The sequence below is a fragment of the Python bivittatus genome, unplaced genomic scaffold, assembly GCF_059951505.1.
Source record: "Python bivittatus isolate LINGU-HERP-01145 unplaced genomic scaffold, Pbiv_v1 ctg000220_np1212, whole genome shotgun sequence".
NCBI classification, from domain to species: Eukaryota; Metazoa; Chordata; class Lepidosauria; order Squamata; family Pythonidae; genus Python; species Python bivittatus.
The window spans coordinates 11,529,619-11,550,376 of record NW_028277048.1 but is presented as its reverse complement, the minus strand read 5'-3'; the positions used below and the strand labels follow the sequence as shown (position 1 = coordinate 11,550,376).

Sequence of the window (20,758 nt, the reverse complement as noted above, 5' to 3'; positions counted from 1 at the left end):
AATAATAACCTCTAACCATTGAGGGAAAGGTGGGATCAGGTAATCCTGATGTGTGCTCCCTCCGCTGCTCAGATGTTCACTGTAGATGGACAGTTTCAAGTCTTTTTTTTCTCTCTTCTTATGGTTCTCTTTAAAGCTGGTGTGATGCTCTTCCAGTTAGAGGATACATTCACAAGACTGTAAAGAAAGGCATATAGCTGCAGTCAGTGTATTCCTATCTCTAGTCTGAAGACTGGAAATTTAATTTTGCAGTAAAAAAATATCCCATTATAAGACTTAGGTTTCCAAAACGGAATCGATGCCTTATCATTATGGAGCATGTGTGTTTATTACCTATATCATCCAACAGAGAGTGTTAAGATTAAAGTAGGTGATATTGCAAATGGTGTGAAATATTTTGATGTTACAGAGAATGTGAACATATTTTGCCCTCCTTTCCTTATATGTGAAATTGGATGTAATTGTTGTCCTTTGGTGCTGTTGTTAAATAATGAATTGGAGGAACTATACATAAGACTTTCGCCCCCAATTACTCCATTCAATAATAACTCTGTAAGTGGGCATGTCTGAGAAAGAGTAATTGGCCCAAATCCATCCAATGAATTTCCATAGCTAAGCAGAGACTTGTCCAGTGCCTTGAACTGCTAACAATTTGCTAAGTTTGCTCATGGATCAAATACAGTTCCTCTGGGATTCAAGACAGGGTCTGATCCATAGGTTAGTTGTCCTTGTTCTCAACCAACTGAGGCCCCTTGGAGACCTTTACCTTCTAGTTAACATTTCTAGAACTTTGAAATTAATCAGAGTTGCGACTTTTCCTGGAATGTTCTTTTGGTCCGTCCCCCCCAACCAGTTCCTATGAGATCACAAAATAAAAGCTCACAGATGCGTCACAATTAATGGAGTATTCAGGCCAGGTTACACATCACAGATTTGCACATCTGGCACAGCTCTTACCAAAGACCAAAGGGTTCCAGAGAAGTCAAGGTCCAGAGCTAAATTCTCTCTATTGCATTTGCTGCTGATTTGTTGCTTATTGGTAGCTCATTGTAGAGAAGGTAAGTCTCCTAAGGAGGGCATTGCTTTAAGAGACAGTATATGGAGACACTGAGGTCTTTCTTGAATATTCTTTTGTCATTGCCATAGTCACATTATTATGCTAAACTCTCTTTCATACTGTTTTCTATATATGTGGGAATGTTAACATGGGATAGAAGATCTGTAGGAGAGTATCATTATGTATCTGAAGAAATGTCACACAGAAGACTACTGCTATTCACATATCATCCCAGAATGCAAGACACAGAAGACTGGTCTTTATTATAGAAAGCGAAATTCTACTTGAAAAACTTCTTAACAATAAGAACAAATCAATAGTGAAAGCAATTAGCCAGAGAGATGGTGAACAACCTTCTTTGGATGTGTTCAGGGAGAAACTAGACAGTCATCTATTTGAGATGTTTAATTTGGATTCCTGCACTGAGCAGTGCATTGGATCCTTCCAACTCCATGATTTTATGAATATTACATCTGAAAACCAACTATAGTTGAAACAAGATTGATGTTTCAGGTTGCCTTATTCCAGGTCTCCATATCTGGATGGTCTAATTTCACAGTATGCAAATAACCCAAAAAACAGATGATTGGAACATTATATAACTTAATGCATTTTGCATGACTAGTGATTGCAATAGGCTTGTTCCCAGAAGCTACTATAACAAGTTTAAAAGGACTGGAAGAACCATCTCTTTCTTTCTATTTCTACAATAAAAATACATGCCCTACCACAGAGCCAAGGGTGAAACCTGCATCCTCCAGCCATTGTTCAGCTACCTCCTTCACCATATCCAGCTGAAATGACTAATGGCTAGAAATGAGAGGAGAAGGTTATGCCCTGAGCTTCTTTATTCCTCTCTATCTTCAATGCTTTGATTAGGGCTTTCAGAGTTATTTAATCTGAGCAACTTTTACACAGTAAACTGTTGAAGGATTTCAGGACCCAACACTAAACAAAGTCTTATTCTGATGTAAAATATTTGAAGACTAGTTCATGGAAATAAAGCAAACCATCGTCAAGGGAAACTCAAGAATATGCACACTATTTTTGAAGCATTAATATGCTCATCTGAAAGCCTCCAATATTCCAGACAGAGGTGCTGAGTGGCTAAACACTGTATCTTTCCCAAATTAGCATCATTATCTTCTCATATGCTGACATCCTTTCACCTGCCCCTTTGTATCCCTTGCCATCAGTGATTTGGTGATTCTTCTTTGCAGCTTACTGATAAAGTGAGAAATCATGGACAGGTGAGTCACTAAAACAGCTTTATCTTACAGAGCTTAGCTGGAATGTTTTGTTTCATGTTATGCATTATTAAAATTTAAAAATGATTTTAAAAATGTTAAATCTTTCCAGTTTTGCCTTTGAAAGCCAGCCTTGATATTAATAAGAAAAATATTGATTTTAATGCAATCAAATAAGGACAATTAAGAATGCAATCCTGTAGTCTCTGGGAGGACACAGGATCTAGTCAGATCCATTGTAAAAGACCCCTCCTATACCAGGATCAATTCTTACAGCACTACTGTTGATTTGATTAGCTAAAAGTAAAAACAAGGTGTGCCAGGAGCACATCAAAAATTGGGTAGGTTTCAACCTACTAGATCTAAAGCCTCCTTAGACTTTGAATCTGACCCCCAAATAGGGAAGAAACCCTATCAATTCTGAAGCTGGAATAGTTAATTTTTCTTCTTGTTGGAATCAGATCCAGCAATACATTTTTGTTAAAAATAGATTTATTGAATTAAACCTGCCCTCCACCTTGCAAGTTGATGCAAGTCTGATCTGAAATGATCCACCACAGATGCTCTCCCCACTCTGTGAGTTTGTGTGGATTGGCACTGCCAATCCTTCAAATCTAACATGTTCTAGAAACTGATAAATAGAATTCCAAGAAATCAGTGAAATTGGGAGGTAGAAAAGGGTGATAGACTGAATTTGGGAAAATGTTAGAATGGATGTAATTTGGAGAAAACAGAAGAACAAAGGCCAAGTATAAGACCTGCATGAGAAAGTATTACAAGACAGACGAACCTTCCAAGAGAAGGAATGGAAAGAAGGAATGGCTTAGCTCTGGAGCCTGAAGCCCTCTCAACATCTGGAGCCAGAGCGTGGGGTTAGGGTGGAGCTGAAATCAGAGTGGAGCAGTTTTGGAACAGGGAGCAGGAGCCAAAGTTCTGGAGCTGCTTCCCTTTCTGTTACCTTAATATACTGATAAAGTTTACTAAAAGTTACCAAATGCTGTAGGTAATTCATTTCCTAAAATAATCAAACCTCATTCTAACCTGACCCAAGCATTCTGTGGGTAGCAGGGCTCCCTGCCATGCGGCTGCCTGTTCATCTGGCCTTATGGGGCAGGCAAAAATAGAGGGCTCAGCATGGGTGGAAGCATCTGAGTTTGCTCACTGTTGGATTACCCTTGTTATCTATTTAGCCTTCCAGATAAACAATGTGTTAGTCTACAATGTACCAACTTAAAAGACAAATCTTTCTCAGCCCTTCTCACTGTACTATAACTGAACATTTGTTGCACAAACAGATAAAACAGTTCAGGTTTTCTCCTGTCCCTCAAGGTCATTCCTTCGGTCCATTACAATATTGCACATAGAGAAAATTGGTATAAGATGTTCTATTACTCCAGTGTTGATTGTGAAAATAGACAATTCATTAAACAATTTTGGAAATGTAACAATCATGTTGGATCATTTTTCATATTAGCTAATAATGTTGTAAAGCCCAATGATTTGGGGAAATGATTTGTAAGAGAATGAAACAAGTTTTAAAGGTGGGTTTCTTTTTTTCAGCTTGCTCATTTTTTAATTAAATATTATTAGTACTTATATTCCTGAAAAGTATACAGAACTGGCTTTGTACATAAGTAACAACTGCTAGGATTCTTTATACTTCTTATTGGAAATTATGAACAATCCCTTCTGCAGAAGAATGGCAAATTAAGTTATGGAAGTATGTACTGATGTAAAAACAAATTTCATATCTGAAAAATAAATCTGATATAGAATGTAACTCAATTTGGAAACGAGTTTTGGATTACAATCTTATAAACAAGTTATACTATAACCAAAGTTTGGGTTTTTCCTAACAAAATTACAATATTTAATCATATTATGATCTGTTAAATTCCCCAAATTTTCTAGATTAGGCAGAAATTATTGCAATTTTAAAATCATAGTCTATAACTTATAGTTTGAGTCATATTTGTTACAATTGTTAATTACCAGTTGTTAGAGTTGTTAACAATAACCCAGCTTTAACATTTTACTTATTTTAGTATTGACTTAAACCTTCAAACTGATATGACATTCTAATACGCAGATTTATATCATTGTTATTTTGAAATTTTCTAGCTAATTTTATGATGCCTATGAATTCTCTTTCTATTTTTTTCCTTTCTGTTCTTTTTCCTTTTTCAATTCTTCCCCGGTATTTTCTTTGATTGGACTTGTATAATTAATAAATTATAATCTCAAAATGGTAAGGCTGAAGGAATAGAGGGAATAATTGTTAAAGTGTGGAAGTAATTTGCATATGAAATGACAACACGTATATGGAGACTTCATATGTGCTTGATAATTGGAAAAATTCTGTTATTGTTTTCCTGTACAAAAGGTAAGGTAACAAGAGTGAATGCAAAAACTACTTGGGATCACTTTATTAAGCTTGATGGGTAGATGTTTGATAGAATTCTGATTGAAAGGTGGCAGCGAACAAAATTTGGAAAGCACAGTGTAGTTTTATACCCAGTAGGGAATGTGAATACTAGATTTTTGCTCTTCAGTGGATCATTGAGAAATACATGAACATACATGAATGTGAAGGGAAAAAAAGCTTCATTGCACTTCAGCTGATTTAAAGAAGCATATGATAAAGTGCATAGTCCATTGAATTATGGATTGGTTTGCATGAATGTGAAACTGAAGATTGATTGCCAGATGTGGTAAGAGGGGTAAATGATAGAAGTAAAGCAAAGATGAGAGTATATTAAATGGCATGCTTTGTGAATGATTCATCCCTGAGCAAGAAGTAGAATGTGTGAGCAGGATGAAAGATGTACTGTATGTTGAAGACTCTGGTCATACAGAGAGAATGAATGAAGGTTGAACTGCAAAACAGAGTTCTGAAAGAAGAGCAAAATATTCGAGAGAAAGGAGCAGACCTGAGAATGTCATGGCTGGATGGAATTGATGAGCTCCTCAAAAGAGAGGGGTGAGAAGTTAAAAAAAAAGATAATGCATGAATCAGTGTATAGATGTGGTGGAAACGAGGATGGTTGGTGAGGACAGAAAGATGTGTAGAGGCATAGTGAATGGTGTTGGCATAAGAAAGGTTTAGTTAGAGTTCCTTTGATCTCCTATGTTGAATTTATTTTTTTCACTACTTCTCACTCTTTTTCTGTGCTTGGCATAATGTTGGTTGGGATGTAAAATGAATAATGTGATGGGTATGTAAGTATACTTTTTTTAAAAAAAAATCTAGACTGAACTTCAGAACTAGTTTGAAATAACATGGCCAATCTTAGAACATGTAGAGTAGGACTGCATGTCTTGTTCATCTGTGGCTTAGTCTGTTGTGTGAGCCCAGCCAATTGTGATTAATTCAGGAACACACAGCTAAGCAAACGATGGCTCGGTATGATGAGCGAACCGAGTTGCAGTGTTAAAAGCAGGGATGGAAACACTTGCGCATAACATAAGAAAGAGATTTTCTAGAAAGTAGTGTGGGGTGGGAGAAGTGTTAACTGAATGCCCAAATAAAAAGATAACTATTAAATTAAATTGTATTGGTTTCCATTTTTGCTGGATCATACCTTTCAAAGATATGACCTCTTTACTAATTTATTATTATTTCTGATTTAAATAACTTATATGGCTGCCTATTTCATATAATGACCCTAGGAGGCTCAAAACAACAAGTAAAAACCAGAATAAAAATAAAACCACCCTTTCCACCACCTGCTAGACCAATCAAGCTATTACCCTCCTGACTCAACCCTCATCCTAGCCCAATGCTAGGAGGAAGAGCAAGGTCTTCACAGCCTTCCAGTAGGCTAGGGACCCCTGGAATCTCTATGCTTCAGGAAGCTTTCGTATTGATTGAGAAGTTGATTGATTCATTTTCATACTGAAAAGCAGTCTCTAAATTGTGAGTGGACAACCCACAGCCCTTGGCCAAAAAAGGGTGGCCCGTGGAGCTGGGTGGACCTCTACCCATCCCTGATCCATAGGGACCAAGGGAGTCTGTTGCACTTACAGGCTGCCTGATGAGAGATGAACTTCCTTTTACAACATGCAGCTCGGAATTGAAGTTATCTGTCCTTGGAAGAAAAGAAGGATTTCTGTGCTGCATGGACAACTGGATGGCGTGTACGTATGCTCCTGAGAGGGATTGTCTGTGGGTGTCTACACACACACTCAGTACATATATGTGGGTGCATGTTAAACTCTGCAGACACACTGAAACTTGTATTGAGCCTTATGCCAATTCTTGTCAATCAGCAGCTGCATCTACAGATTAGGGATTGCACTGATCATGCGTTTTGCTTGTTTACCTCTAGCTTTCTGGCTTGTGTGTATGTATTGGTGTGTATGTATGTGGCTATAGGCAATGTTATACATGCATAATCTAATCTGCTAATGCTTCTGCTTTCCTTCCACCTTCTTTTCTGGAAGCATCTTGGTTCATATTTTAAGTTTTGCAGCATATGCTTTTAACCTTGTGCCTGTTTACTGTGATGTATCATGCCTATGGTTTCATCTGAAGATCTCATAGGCCCAGCCCCATTTCTTCAGAGGGCGAAAATAGAAGCACTGTAACCACATTCATCCTCCTGGGCTTTACGGAGAAACCTGAATTGAGTCCTCTCTTCTCCAGCATTTTCCTTCTCCTGTATGTGCTTACGGTACTGGGCAATGGCTGGATGGTCACCTTGATCAGAACTGAACAGCGTCTGCACACCCCAATGTACTTCTTCCTCAGCAACCTCTCTCTCTTGGATCTTTGCTATTCCTCAGTCATTGCACCCAAGGCCCTGGAGGCTCAGCTACAACAGGGCAAGGCTTCCATTTCCTTGCCAGCTTGTGCAGCTCAGATGTTTTGTTTTACCACTCTGGTGACAGCAGAGTGCTTCCTCCTGGCAGCCATGGCCTATGATCGTTTCCTGGCCATTTGCCACCCTTTGACTTACACCTTACTCATGACCCACAAGAACTGCATTTGGCTTGTGCTGGGGGCTTACAGTTGTGGCTTAGTGGGCTCCATCATCCAGACTAGTGGAACTTTCCGGTTGTCCTACTGTGGGCCAAACCATATCAACCACTTCTTCTGTGATATCCCTGCTGTCTTGAAGCTCTCTTGCTCCAACACTCGGCTTTCTGAAGTAATCCTTTTTGCTTCCACAAGTGTCATTGCCATAGTAACCACAACCACCATCTCTCTTTCTTATCTCCGGGTCTTGTGGAATGTCCTCTGGAGCCACTCCACTCAAGGGCGACAAAAGGCTCTCTCCACCTGCTCTTCCCACCTCACCACTCTGAGCCTCTTCTACGGCACCGCTATCTTCATGTATGCCCAGCCAAGGAACAAGAATGGATCACAAGATCAAGACAAGGCAGTCTCCATGTTTTATACTCTGGTGATTCCTCTGCTGAACCCAGTCATCTACTGCCTGAGGAACAAAGATGTGAAAGAGGCCATGAAACATCTGTTGAGCAGGAAGATTGGCAGCCTGGCCATGCGGTAGCTTTGAAGATGGAAATGGCTGAACATCAGTGTCGTAGGTTTGCTTTAGGACAGTCTCAAGCACAGGCAGGTGGTTTGAGAAGTCTCATGAACTAGTTAGTTTACTGGTGGATTGCCTAGCCCCTTTATTTTTGTTTATTCATGGTCCCTGTAATCCATCTGAGAATGGCTAAGATCTAGCCTTGTGCTGTCTGAAAGCTTGCTGAGGCGCCGGGGCTTTACAGGGCTTTACAGGAACATGGCCCTGGAGATTTCTCCCACTATGACTTACTGCTACACACTGTCTTCCAGGAAGGCACCACAGCCAATCTTAGCTTGTCTTTGAGCTGGCAGCCTGTCAGCCTTACCAGGTAGACCAGACAGAAAACACAACCAGATGAGCTAATTTTACTTTATTGTAAAGCTACATTAACAGAATCTTGCAAGTACAATTCTCCACCCCCTCCATCTCCTTTAGAGCTCAAGAATTAGGGAGGATCCCTTCTGAGCCCCTTGCCCTGCCTGCTTTCCAGCTTCAGGCCATGCTGTCTCTTATCTGACTGTTCCCTTGGCAGCATCTCTTCATCCTGTCTCCCAAAGTCTTTCCACACATATAATTACGCAGCCTCTCTCTGCTGCTGGACCTCTTCCATGAGTCACTGTCATGGGGTCTCTTTGGTCAGCCTCAGCCTCTAGGACTGAGACATTTTTAGCAGGTCATACAATTCCCGCACTAGTTTATCAATTGGGCCTCTTCACTGGGCTTCAGCTAGTGCACAATGTAGCTAGAGGGCGTCCTCAATACCCTGGCCTCCTAAGCCTCTTCTGGCTTTCCCTGATGGGCCTCTTTAGAGGCTTGCTGCAACCAGGTCACACCACACCTCATTGCTTCCCTGCTGGAGGTCTCTTCCTGGCTGGACTGTTTCCTTCCTTCGCTGCTGCAGTTTGCTTCAGGCATACGCAGCTGAACTTGTTTTCCTCTGGCTCTTCAGCCACCCAGCTTTCCACTCTGTTCAGGCTCAGCGCAGCGCAAACACTTTCAGCTCCAACGGTATCTCACTCATTTCAGCCAGTGTCAGCCCTACAAGGTAGAGGAGACTAAGAAACCAATGCCATACAGGTCAGGACTACTTTCATTGTAATAGCTATAGTAACAAAATCTTGCAAGTCTGAATGTGCTTCTCCCACCCTCATTTTATCTTTGTATGAATCAGGGCGGGGCTTGTCTGAGGCATTTTCTCAAGTTACTTTCTTGGCCCAGGCTCAAGCCCCTCTTATCTGACCGTTGCCTTGGTAGTGGATCTTCTTCCTGCCCTTCAAGGCCACTTCTTATTTCCTCTACAGCCAAATCCAACTGCAGGAAGAACCTCTCCCTCATCTCTCTGTGCTGGTTGAAATTTCTTCTTTGATCTTGCAGTGCCATCATGGTTGGCAGGTAGGGCTGTTTCAAAGGAACGGAGGAAAGTGAGGCTACAGGGCTCTGCCTTTTCCAAGCAGTGCAGGCCTGTCTTTCCAGTCAGTCTATAGAGATAAAAGCTAAAGGGCAGAAATGGTAGAAATGGCCAGTTCTGATGAAAGGTTCCTTTAATACGTTAACAAATCCAAATCTCTACTTTCTATACTTACGTCAGTGCACACTGGGATAGGAATATGATAGGGAAGTAACAGGAGGCAATGCAGATCAAATAGCCTGCATTAGGGTGTTCAGAAGTTAGGAGATAATTCACATAGTCAAAGAAGGCCACGTGGGCAAAGGGGATGGAGTATAGTTAATGATTCGGCAAGAAAGGAGAAATGATCTACTATGTGACAAGAATTGTGGTGTGCAGCCTACTTAATAGACCCTCTCTCTATATATTATATATTTCTATTCAGAATTAAGTCTAAAATAGGTCTGACTTCAAAGTCAGTGGGCACAAAACAGCAACTTCTTTCATTCTAGGTTCTAGTTTCACAGGTTACAAGTGCTAGAGAAGCTGATCACCATCCTTCTCAGCTAGCACTGGGTGCCACAAGCTACACAGATCACTGAAATAGAAGGCTATTTGAAAATGCTAAATATGCTTGTAGATATGCCACCTGAAGTCTTACATGTTGCAAACTACCATAAGTTTACTTAGAAATAAATCCCAGTGAGAGTTAGTTCCAGATAAATAGACAAAGGAATGCAGTCATAGCCTTTTCCCAAAGGAAGAAAAAATATCCTAATCATCAAGAAATATCTTGCAATTACTTTAAATGTGCTTTGTTTCTCCTCTCCCCTCTTCTTTGATAACTATTTTAAACCTATGGTAACATAACGATGAAAATGAAGGAAAAGCTGTTGTTAAAATTATCATTATTCTATAATGCTCTCATATGGTCTTTCAACTTTCATCAGAACTCTTCTCATCAAGAAAATATGAACTAGTTAGAGATATTCTTAGACAAGTTACAGACCCAGAATTGCAAAATGACTTAAATCTAATTTCCAGCAGCCTCAGTTCTGGAAGATTAGTGTGGGTTCAGCCAACTATCTCACTACTTTAGATCTGTCTAGAGCAGCGTTTCTCAACTTTGGCAGCTGTCAGATGTGTGGACTTCAACTCTCAGAATTCTGAGAGGCTGGGGAATTCTGCGAATTGAAGTCCACACATCTGACAGCTGCCAAGATTGAGAACCACTGGTCTAGAGGCCTGGGCTTCCTTTAATGTATTACTGTCTGCTTTGCTGGAGGTACCAGCTTAAAAAGATTCCCTGGGAGGATTGAACATGCCTGTTCAGATCAGGTGGAATTGAAGCAACTAGCCATGTTTTACTTATTGCAAGTATTAGAGGGACATGAAGCTTAAAACCTTTTAAAATCAATCCTTTCTTGGATCTACAGAACATGATTATTTTATCTTTTCACTACCCCCACTTTCTGTTTAGCGACTACCTTGGTTAGCGACCATTCGCAAATACAATAGTAATAAAAAATTCATTTTCCCACCAATGTGCGCATTTACACCTATATTTTTTACACCGGACAATGGATACTGGAGTGAGAGTAATGCTGGTGTAACTGTACGAGAACTTTATCTGAATGAGATGGCAGCAACCAGTGACCTTCATGGTGTCTCTCTCTCTGAGTCACATGTTCACTTAGTGACCATTTGGCTTAGCAACCTGGTTGTTAGATCAGAACTCAGTTACTAAATGAGGAATGGGTGTATTAGATAGGCACCAGGGCAATGTACAAACCTAGGTAAGATACAAGCCAAAGCAGCAGCATGTAAGGCCTGAAATGAGATAACAGTAATATTATAGGAATATCATAATATTCTAGTGAATTTTGTTACAAGGAGCCTCTATATAGCTACTGTGTAAATATTGTTTTTGCATTCTGCTTGATATTCCTGGGTTTTGACCGTAATAAAGTTTGTTTCTTTCATTCATTCCATGATGAATTTTAAGTTGCAGTTTTAGCATTTTAATGTATAATCAATAGACCATAAACAATTCCACATCTAATTAATTAAATTTATTAAGAGGAAGGACATACATTTAAAGCTTCTGAAACAGCACCAATGACATTAAGGCATTTTCTAGTTATTTCAGGATCACATGCTCCTAATACAGCAATCATATCAAATGCAGTTCAGAGATACTTATTATTCAAAGACCCTCTGGAGAAAAGTATAAAAAACTATAAGTAAAACTGGGCTTGGAGATCAGTGAAATCCCTTTATTATAATGCTATCCAAGAAACATCCCTTCCTCTCCCTTGACTACTTTGACTGACCAAGGGCATGAATGGCTGCATTTTCTAGCACCTCCACCTTTTGCCTGTCCTTTGCTGGCATCACTGCAAGATTGGCCATTGCTTGGGCTACTGTCGTGGTAGGAATAGACATAAATGTGGGGAAGAAGTAGGCTACCATTCCAAAGACTTTCCTGGCCATCCATTCACCAGGCCGAATTTCTTGACGATCACATAGCAGCACCCTATGGAAGAGAGGCCGAAGAAGGAACTTTGTTATATGATACCTGGATTTTATTGCTGCTCAGCGTGGCAGCAACAAGAATGTAGCATTTTCTTATTAGCAACAAAGAAGCGTGGAGTAAGATAATTTCATAAAAACAGGATGTAAGGGGATGAGATAGGAATACTGGGTTTTAATACATGAAAGCCATTTTTAAAATGAGTTATTGTTTGATTATTGATACAGTACTTGCCAAAATTTACCTGTATGACAACAGAATATCCTGAAAAAGTTTGATTACAGATGTAACATTATATGGTACTAATGCATACATGTAGTCCTTGAGTAACGACCATTTGTTCAGTGACCGTTTGAAGTTAAGATGGTGCTGAATGAAGGGACTTATGACTGGTCCTTGAAGTTCCAGTCATTGCAGTGCCCCTGCGGTCATGTGAACAAAATTCAGCTGCCTGGTAACCAGCTTGCACTTACAACTAGTAGCAGTGTCCTGCGGTCACGTAATCACCATTTCTGACCTTCCCTGCGGCTTCCCCCAAGCAAAGTCAATGGGAAGCTGGCAAGGAAGGTTGCAAGTCACTGGGGTAAGTCTCCCCTCCCGTCATTTCTTTGCTCGCATGTACTGCCCCCTCCTTCCCTCCTTCACTTGTACACACCCCGCACCCTCTTTCCCTGGCCCCCCTGTGATCACATGCACTCTATTCCCTTTTTCCTCAGCCTCTCTGCGCTTGCACCCATGCACCCCGAGCCCTCTTTCCCCAGCCTCCCTGCGACCGTGTGCACCCTGCACCCTCATTCCCTGGCATTTCTGAGCTCTTGCTGCACTGAGCACCCCCTCCCCTAACTTGTGTGTGGCCTGTGCAGGGCCTTCCCCACACCCCTGCAGCAATCCTGCGCTCCCTCTGCTTCCCGCTTAATGAACTGGGCGTTTCGATGACAACCGGGACTGCCTGGATTGCCGTCACTAAGTGATGTGGTCGCATGACGTCTTGCTTTACAACTGCACCACTTAGCGATGGCAATCCCAGTCCCAATTGCAGTCATAACTCGAGGACTACCTGTAAGACAGTGCTTCTAGCTGAATTGATTTCTGTCCCAGAACAATGTATTGGTTTAGTATGAATGGAAATATTTCAATACATCTCCTTCGTTATATAATAGGAGGAAAAAGCACATTTCAATAAAAAACTAAGAATTTTGATAAAACAACATGTATTGCTTTATCCGGAAACTCACTTAAATCTGCACCCTACTGGTTATCATGGCCCAGGCTCTGGACTCAGATTCAGATTCAGAATCTGAAGCAGCTGCTCCAGCTGAGCCTGTGGAATATCAGCCTCAGGAGAGACAAAGCCAGGCATCACAGGAGGCTGATCAAACACAGGCACCACCTGAGCAGCTGCTGAAGTCAGATGAGGGTGACCTAAGGCCTCCCGGCTGCTGCACCCAAGCAGCGCAGCGCAGCGCAGCGCAGCGGAGCAGAGCAGAGCAGAGCAGAGCAGAGCAGAGCAGGTCTATGAGGCTCCTTGGCAAGCAAGGGAGTCAATCTCTTGACTAGTGACAGCTGGCTGCACCCTGATTTAAGAGGCAGCCCTGACCCATGTTCCCTTTGCTGGGAACAACTGTCCGACCTCCAGCTCTTGTATGTCATTCCTGTAATCCTGCTTGTGAAACTCTTGACCTTGCACTGGCTGACAAGCCTGACTCGGCTCTCTGAACTTTGAACTGGATTTTGACTGCTCTTTGGCGTGCTCCGGTTGAAAGTGAAACCACCCAGGCAAGCTTACTTCCTGAGAGACTTTGCTGATTTACATGTCTTCCCTCATCTGCTGTTTTCTGCTCAGCCTTGAGTAAACTGCTTTCCTCACCTAGCAACTGTGTGTGTGAGTTTGAGGCCTGAAACAGGACACTGGCAAACAGAGAAAATCCTGGGCGCACTCAGCATTCATTGCTTGATTTTACTTCCTTTTCCTCTGGGATGGGAAATGAGGTGTGTCCAGGACTGGTGGGAAGCTGAAGAAATAAAACCTCCTGACATGGCCACATCTGTTGCTGGAGATGCCAAAGCTAACAAACTATAGAAGGGTTTTTTAAAAAGATAATGCTAGATTGTATTTCCAGTAAGGCACAAATATTCGCCCAAGCTACAAAAGCACAGCCACACCATGGCAGCTGCAAGCAATTCAGCTGAGCAAGCAATTCCCCTCTAGAGCCCTGGAAGAGACTATTAGTTCCTTCGGTTATTCTAGGTGGCTCATATAATATGGTGAGTGGCCACAGGCGAAGGAAAACGGTTCCCTGTGACCTGGGTGTGAGTTTTGGGTTTGCCTTGGGAGGGCCAGGGCTTAAATTTCTGCTCATCGATAAAAAACAAAATAGGGCACTCACTCACTCGCTTGCATGTTAGTCTGCCTTACAACCTTGTGGCTTGGACTGTATCCCTGATTACATTCAAAATAAGTTCTTGAATGTGCTTCTGCATAAACAATAATGGCTGTGGATTAGATTCTCACATCTAGTCAAAACTGTCACTGGTATTAGTTCTGACCAATTCTTCTAATCATGTGTATATGGAAGTATACCTATGCTTCCATACTTGGAGATCAAAGCAACATTTAAAAATGGGGTACATTGACACGGAACCTTTCCACATCTACGCTGTTTATTTGGGGTACCCTTGGCTTTAACAGCCCACAAGAGGCGATGTTGTTAAATTTAAAATAGTTGAATTAATTTTGTTACATTGTAAAAAAGAGAAACTTCAAACCATTACTACTCAGCAGCACTCACAACTAATACAGCCTCCTGTGTGATGGAGTGGGCAACCTCCTACATGTCCACCAGCTGAATGTTTGCCCTTCCATTAGATTCATGATTCATGAATATACTTACGCTGGTCTAAATATGGAGAATCGGTCAAATTCAAGTGCCTGAATCCTGTTTTCTACTTCACCCTAGAGAAAAAGAAAAAAACCACCATTGGATGAGATCTCTCTCCTGTACATACAAACCCACAGAGGCTGGAAAGTATACAAAGTAAGAAAGGAAGGACTGCTGAAGATCGATCAATGTCAGATGGCAGAGGAGATATCCCTTCTCAAGCATTATTTGGTTTCATGCTTAAAATTATAAGCTTCAGACAAAAAGCTAACCTGCATGCTCCATAATGGTTAGAAACCATAGATCCTCAACCAAGAATCTTTCTCATGAAAATGCATTGCCATCTACATTATGCTGTAGGTCACAGGGTACCATTTTCCTTTGCCTGTGGCCACTGAGCATATTATTTGAGCAACATGGAATAACAGATATAATTAATAGCAGTATCTTCCGGAGCAATTGCTTCCTGAACTGAAGGAAGCAGTATTGACTGGGGCTGTTGTGGCTTGTTGCTGAATGTATCTGGAGGGCATCAAGTTGCCTATCATGGAATTAGAGTGGCAGCCTATGCTTGGGAAAACCCAAATTCAGCTCTTAACTCTGCCTAACTATCTCACAGGGAGTTTTCCTCAGGCTTAAGAGTAGGAGAAAGAATCAAGTATATCATCATGATCTCCTTAGAGGATACATTAAACAGGAAGCCCCCCTCTCTCTCTCTAATCCCAAATGGCAGTAGAATGGAAGAATGGAGGATCTGGCACTGTATATCAAGATAAAACTTAGAACCTGGGTTTCTAGGGACCCAACCAAGGTGGTTTTCTCATCCGTTGCTTATCTCATCTTGCAGCCCATCAGACGCACCTTGGTCCGTAGATAGAGGAAACTGCTGGAGCTATCTGCACCTTTGCTGGATTCTAGGATAAAGTGGCGGCAGCCCCCAGCTTTGGCTAGCTTTGCTGCATGCTCAACGTAGTCACGGTCAACACGCACAAATCCATCCTGTGTTTATAGAGAGAGAAAGGACCATTTACTTATTTGAAAAAGTCTCCCCTTTCCAATGGCCTGGAATGAGTTAGAGACCATTTGACGTATCAAGAGTCGATATATCAAGAGTTATCCAACCTGAAACCTCAGGGTTGTTTCAACTCCAAAACCTTGTATATTACAACCAGGCACCTCCAAAAACTGCTATGAATTTTAATGTGGCAGAAGGGAAAAAATTAAATATATACCGATCAGAGAATAACATTACAATATATAATTGTATTTAATTAAATGTAAATGCAAACTAACTGAGATGAAATTTATTTTTTGTGGTGTTGGCTCCTCATTCTTTGGGGAGCAGGGCCCTTCTCATGCCACTCAACAATCAAGTGCAACCCTTGGCCCAGAAGAAGTTGTGCCTACCGGGGGTGCAAGGTAAATCCAAAAAAATTAAACTAGTAAACGACAGCCAGTACAGTGGGCGACTTGGGCAAAATCCTCTGTCAACTATGAAATTTGGAAAAGATAGTTTACAAAATACGCCACTGGGTTACAGTGAGCAAAAGGTAAGCTAAGCTGATATACACTTTTAGCACTTTGGAAGAAACACAAACTTCTAAACTCTTCACACCTGTTTCTAATCAGGCCAACCCATTCCCTCAAAATTCCAAGCACCCATTTCAACCTCCTGTCTCTCAAATCCCAAGGGACTCACCTTTCCCAGTTTGATTCCTCCAAGTGTATTTAAATACAACTACCATCAGTCCCCAGAGCCGCTAGAGCTCTAGCCCAATATAGCTGGAAGATGCCAAACTGGGAGAGGCTGAAATCATCCATTTAATCCCACCTCCCAGCAAATTCCACTCTTGGGTGTATTTTATCCCTCTTAACTTCCTCCCAATCTTCCACCTTTCTCAGTTCCTCCCAGACCCAGGTATTGCCCTGGTCTCCCTCCTTACCGCTCCAGCTTTGGCTCTGCTTGTCCCAAGGCAGCAAAACCCTACGTCATGTCCTTGGAAGGCAACAGCAGATTCATCTAGCTTCTCAAAGTCAACAACTTCTTGGACCTGGAAACAGGTAGGACCCAAACAACCAAACAGGAAAGAAATAACTGGAGACTCCAATGGAGAAAATGGAACGTATGTGTCTCCCTGCCTCCCAAAACAAATGAAGATAGAACACCTCCTGACTAACACTGAAGCTTCAGCTGATGTTGAGGAGCCAAGATGAAATGATCAGTCATTTTACACATATTAAAAACAACCGCATCATGTCCCATCTTACCCCTTCTCTGCTGGTCTCGTCACCTCTTCTGAGAGAACACTGACATAAGGAGGAAAAAAGGACCCCGTTTCCTACTTGGACTCTTTATGGAGCGACTCACTAAGGTGGAAAAAGTTCTCAAGTGAATCTCTGCTTTTTGTGCCTGAATCTTGCAAACCATGGAAATGTTCAGTTTTCTATCAGTCTTGAGCAATTCTTCACTATTTTCACTGGAAAATAGGTACATCTGCATCATTTGTAGGGGCATGTGCAGAAACTGCCCACCAAGATGGGCAGACAGACAAGAAATGCTGATGTTCCCACCCAGATGTGTGGTGAGAAGGAACATAGAAACAAACGTTTTCTGCTAGGGCTCCCCTCTTGAGGAATAAGCTACCCACTGAAATAAGAAAAGCACCATCGCTGTTGATGTTTAAGAAGCTAGTTAAGTCATGGTTATTTTGGAGAGCATTTAGGAACAGAAGAATTGAATAGATTAATGTACCTGAGGTAAGTGATGGGTACTGGTAGTAAATTATGGTGTTATATTGTGTTATGGTATTGAGTATGTATTATGTACTTGTTCTTTTTTGATATGAACTTTATGTTTTGTTATATAGTCTTATATATCAATACTTGTCTATATCTAAAAAGGTATGTTAGCCACAGATTTAATTGGATGAAGTAGCATAGAAGCATCTGAAATAAAAATGCCATTAAGCTAACAAAAGAGATACACCACATAAGAAGATGCTTCAGTCTCTTGAAATCCCAGCAACTTTGTATGATGGATATTGTAGTCTAGCACATAAAGGACTGAAGGGGGTTATTACATAAGACAGTTTGGTTCCTCCAATTCTTTTTTACGTGGCCATTTTCTTAATGGCACTATATTCCTTACATGATTTATGTATATATTATGTCCCACATAATTAGATTTCTAAATTTTTAACACTTTGGAGACAGCTGTCAAGCAACTTTTAGTAAACAAATCATTCAAATGTTTATTTGGTAGGCATTTAAAATTGTTGGCCTGTTTTAATTGGTTTAGATTTCTGGCTGCTATTTTAAACTTGGATAGACAACTTAATAACATTTTCAATTACTTACATTTTTGACAAACTTGTAAAGTGTCCTATTTGATATAGAATAGAGAAGTATAAAAATACTGAAATAAAAGATATGTAATACATAATTTATTGCTATAAACATATATCTTCCACTTATTACTTTCAAGAAATGTTGAGAGTACCTAAGACTGAATTTCCAGTTAGTATGGATCTATAATTTTTCTGGGCACTAGGTTGGAAATGACTATAATAGTCCATAACAAAAATCTGTGTGATGTAGCATCTGGAATGCAAATTAGGTCCAGGGAGATCCAGGTTTAAATCTCTATCCAGCTATGAAGTTCATTAGATGAATGTGGGCAGTCAGTCTCTTTCAACTTCATCTATGCTGCAGTGTTGATGTGAGGATAAAAGGCAATGGGAAGGAGGACAAAAACATAGGTTAAAAAAAAAGGGTTTTGTTTCATACCACATTACTGTAAAGTAGCCCTTCCAAATTCAGCTTTCGGCGGCCAATGAGGGTCACTCGAGAGAATTTTTGCTGTTTCAAGATTTCACGTAGCAATTCTTTCCCAGTTTCTCCAGAGGCACCCAAGATGAAACAGCTTTTATTTTTTTCCTGGGAATGCTCCTGGAGGATCTTCTGGTCTTCTGACTTGGGAACAGCCATACTGTTGGCAAGAAGCAACAGTGGTAAAAGAAAAAACAAAAAACAGCATTTATAATTCGGTCCTCTACATCATGCAGAAGTTAATCCCAAGAGGTTCACTGAGGGTTCCTCTCCCAAATCAGGCTGTGCAGGACTGCAGTTTCAACTTTGCAAGAAATCAATAGTTTGAAAGTTGATAATGAATATGGAGACACAGCTAGCGATCGTGGGAGCAAACAAGGGTTTAATTTCTCCAAAACAACTTTTATAATTTCCGCCAGACTATCACAGGATCATTGCCTGCTATGAGCAAGATCTATGACCAGAAATTAAGGATGAGATTGCGCGAACAATCTCATGATTGTGAACTTGGAAATCTTATAGCTATATACTGGCTATACGATTGCAAGAACAGCCTACACCAGAATACAGTTATGAGATTCTTTACTCTGAAGAAAGTTATCAATAAGGTTTACCCCCATAAGTGAAGAAGGGGCGAGTTTCTCCCCCCCCCCCAGATAGTGTACTCTCTGTGCGTGTGTGTGTGCTTTAATTTAAGAGAGACCCAAGGAACCAAGGCGCTCCCAGATCTTGTTCAACTACATCTCCCCGAGCCTTCACCATCGGCTGCGCTACTTGCAGCTGCCGAGAAGTGCAGTTCAGCCACGTCTCTAGAAATCCGGCCCTGGCTGTCATTTACACCGGGGCAGAGCAATTGTAAACGGAAGCAAGGAGCTCCTTTTCCTTTCTGATATACTTTCCCTCGCAATAGAAGCTACTGTCTTTCTTGGAGAACTCGGTTTCTTCCCCCGAGAAACCGCCCCAAGGGAACACCGCTTTAGCAACAGGCAAACGTCTCTTCCCGCCTTTTCCTCGCTGTCCTTCCCGGAGCTCTTCCCATTTTTCTTCTTGCAAAAAATGTCCAGCAACGCTCTCCCCCCGGGACTGCCTTGCAGGACCTCCTACCTAGCCTAAGGAGAGAAGAAACTGCTGCAACCCCTTTACACTCGGAAATACTCCGCCTCGTTACGTTCCAGGCTCTCGTCGTACGTCGGGGCGCCTGGACGGGCCATCCACCGGCGGCTTCGCGGGCTGCGGTCCCAGCCGAGGAAGCGCCGACCGCCCTCCTGCAGCGCCGCTTCGCAGAGAAGCACCAGCAGAGCCGCCTCCCGAGCCGCGACGCATGCGCAGAATCGTTCTGCCGCTGGCTCAGCGGGACTGCCCCGGGGCCTCTGTCCTTATTTTCGGTAAATGATATTTTGAACAGGTGAAGTTATTGCAAAGGGAGAAACTGGAAGCTTCACTTCAAAGTAAAATGTTCCGTAACACTTTAAGCAAGTTATAGCATATTAACACCGCATATAACTGATCCTGTGCATGTAATTGATACTCTAACTCAGTGTTTCTCAACCTTGGCAACTTGGAGTTGAAGTCCGCCCATCTGAAAGTTGCCCCAGTTGGGAAACCCTGCTTGAAATAATTCCGCATTTCAACATCCCTTCAATAAAAAATACTAACAGAAATGATATCTTTTATACTTTTAAAATATCATCAATGGCATTAAATTTTTTTCTATTATTTTAGAAACAAAGAAGAAACAAACCTAATTCAGGAGTTTATACAAACTGTATGAATATGAACATGGGTTTTGGGTTTTTCTGAGCAGTGGCACATGAGGACATCATGAACCAAATGTATGACTCGTGATAGTTCTGATGCCAACATTATGTACCAAAACTGTGGAAACCTGCCGAGCCGTTAACATTCCTTCCTATTTTGGTAGGATTTACTTTTTTTTTTTTACGTTTAATAGTGAATACTGATAAGAACAATAATGGTAGGATATCATAATTTAAGGAGTAATAATTACACTATAGGATAGGCCGTTTGATTTCATGTATAAATGACATTTAGGCGGCCAAATTATAATTATGATATAGATTTAACTTGATATTATTATATCTAAGATTTTTAATTAGACATGTTATGTGCATTTTTAGTTGTACTAGTCTATGACTGTAATAAACTGATTGATGGATAATGGTGAATACTGTGCAGTATATCTCTTGTTTATTCAGCAATGTATAGGAGGCAGTCTGGTACTGAACTATTTTAGATGATACATTGCATAAGCCCTATATGATAGCTGGATCGA

At 41.2% G+C, this 20,758-nt stretch overlaps 2 protein-coding genes across 2 annotated transcripts; one reads left to right on the top strand and one right to left on the bottom strand.

Moving 5' to 3' along the window:
• The first annotated feature begins 2,299 nt into the window (after positions 1–2,299).
• LOC103059281 (olfactory receptor 5AR1-like) lies at positions 2,300–7,817 on the top strand. The gene is made up of 2 exons (XM_007440556.3): positions 2,300–2,307; positions 6,839–7,817. Exons 1-2 carry the CDS (start codon positions 2,300–2,302, stop codon positions 7,815–7,817), a joined length of 987 nt encoding a protein of 328 aa, XP_007440618.1.
• Positions 7,818–11,281: 3,464 nt separating this feature from the next.
• On the bottom strand, positions 11,282–19,769 carry HTATIP2 (HIV-1 Tat interactive protein 2). Its single transcript, XM_007440555.4, has 6 exons — positions 19,570–19,769; positions 18,424–18,625; positions 16,581–16,688; positions 15,499–15,636; positions 14,650–14,711; positions 11,282–11,761 (listed from the first exon to the last, which is right to left on the bottom strand). Exons 2-6 carry the CDS (start codon positions 18,622–18,624, stop codon positions 11,545–11,547), a joined length of 726 nt encoding a protein of 241 aa, XP_007440617.1. The 5' UTR covers position 18,625; positions 19,570–19,769; the 3' UTR covers positions 11,282–11,544.
• Positions 19,770–20,758: the final 989 nt, after the last annotated feature.